Here is a 1,912-nt window from a genome sequence, read left to right on the forward strand (position 1 = left end):
GTAATTTACTGAGTCGACAAAACAGGATTGTACAATAAATACCAAACTTAAAACTAAACACTGGAGCGGGGTGGAGTCGACACATTCGACCAAATCCTTCAGTGTGGTGCTCCAGCATGGCCGCAGTTCAATAACTAAAGCAAATAATAACATAGTTGGCGAATTGGCAGAGGCGTAGGAATGTTTGCTTGAATACCTTGTGGTGTTTGTTTCTATTCTCTACACTCTGAGTTCAAATCCCACCGAAGCCAACTTTGCACTTTCATGCTTTTGAGATATTTTAAAACTGTACCAATCCAGAACATTGAGTTAGCGGAACCGGAAGAACGTCTGACCATGTGTCTTGTGGTAATTGCTCCAGATCTTTACGTTCTGAGTTCAAATCACGCCATGGTTTTTGTGGGTCATAGACTTAATCCGTTTTTATTGTACATATATGTACGTGTATCTCTGTCAGTCTGTCTCTCTCTCGATATATATATAGTGTATATATATACATGTATATATATATATATATACACTATATATTATATATATATATATAAATTTATGAAACTAAATTTTTATATAAATTCTGCATACACTAACGGATTTCCACATGTATATCCAGTAAGAGGAGAAACCCCGCTGTATGATGGCCTATGGTAGCCGATAACCGTATAGGAGCTTTGAAGTGTATACTATGAAGTTATTAACCAGATGGTAATATATATATACATATATCTATATACGCACACACACATATGTATGTAAATGTGTGTGTGTATAGATATATATATAGTGTGTGTGTTTGTGGTGTTGTTGGTGTTGGAATTGGTCGGTGGTGGTGGTGGTGGTGGTGGGCTGGGGGGCGTTGAATATGAATTTATAAAAAGAAAAAAATTGTTATTGAAAGTTACCTACTTTTTGATGCCACCATGGATACCATGATCGACGTGGAAGTAGATGAGCTTTGTACCAATACTGTGAATAACACACCGATCATTAATCCGGCAACTGGATTCGATACCATTTCACTTTGACTGATCGCTTTTCCGGCACCTTTTCCTGTAAAACAAATGGAGAAGATAGCAATAATTACTACGGAACTGTTAGAAATAACTGCCAAAGTGACAATATCCCTCTCTCTACATTTTTTTCGTGTTGCACTTTATGACGAATGTAAAAATTTCGAAACGTCAATTAAACTTATGAAATCATCTTACGAATACTTTGAATGTATATAAACTTGACATACCTCCTATTAAACGGAATGCTGAGCTGAGAAAATCTAGGGAACAAACGAAGAGATAGAAGAAACAAGTAAGGAGAATGACTTTGCCGATGGCGGTGAAGATTCGCAAACATTTCTTCTTGGAATCGAGTTCTGTAAATAGAGAAAAATCATTTGTTAACAGAGAGAAATATGTGTCTATGCTTGCAATGGAGGTGCGTATCTGTGTGTGTGTGTGTGTGTGTGTGCGTATGTATGTATGTATGTATGTATTATGTATGTATGTACACACACACACAACTTATATATACACACAGATATACACACATACACAGACACACATACACATACACAAACGTATACACACACTCAAACATACACACATACACACACATGTACACACACATACACGCACAGAAATACACATACACTCAAACATACACACAAACATACACACACATACATATACACACACATGCACACATATATACACATACACAAACAAATATGCACACACGCATAGACATATACACATATGCATGCGCACAAATATACACATACACACAAACACAAATATACAAACATACACACACACAAATATACGCACACATACACCCACACACAAATACACACACATATACATACACATACACCCACACACAAATACACACACACACACACACACACACACACACACAC

General features: G+C 36.6%; 1 protein-coding gene across 1 annotated transcript in view; it reads right to left on the reverse strand.

The window, feature by feature from the left end:
• LOC106877457 (sodium-dependent phosphate transport protein 2B) overlaps positions 1 to 1,912 on the reverse strand; it is a 30,202-nt gene that overhangs the window by 10,648 nt on the left and 17,642 nt on the right. The window contains exons 3-4 of the mRNA XM_052974977.1: positions 1,238 to 1,366; positions 904 to 1,047 (exon numbers count right to left, since the gene is read on the reverse strand). Coding sequence (XP_052830937.1) covers positions 904 to 1,047; positions 1,238 to 1,366 — 273 coding nt within the window. The remainder of the gene's footprint in view (positions 1 to 903; positions 1,048 to 1,237; positions 1,367 to 1,912) is intronic.

This window comes from Octopus bimaculoides, chromosome 20 (genome assembly GCF_001194135.2).
Source record: "Octopus bimaculoides isolate UCB-OBI-ISO-001 chromosome 20, ASM119413v2, whole genome shotgun sequence".
NCBI lineage: Eukaryota > Metazoa > Mollusca > Cephalopoda > Octopoda > Octopodidae > Octopus > Octopus bimaculoides.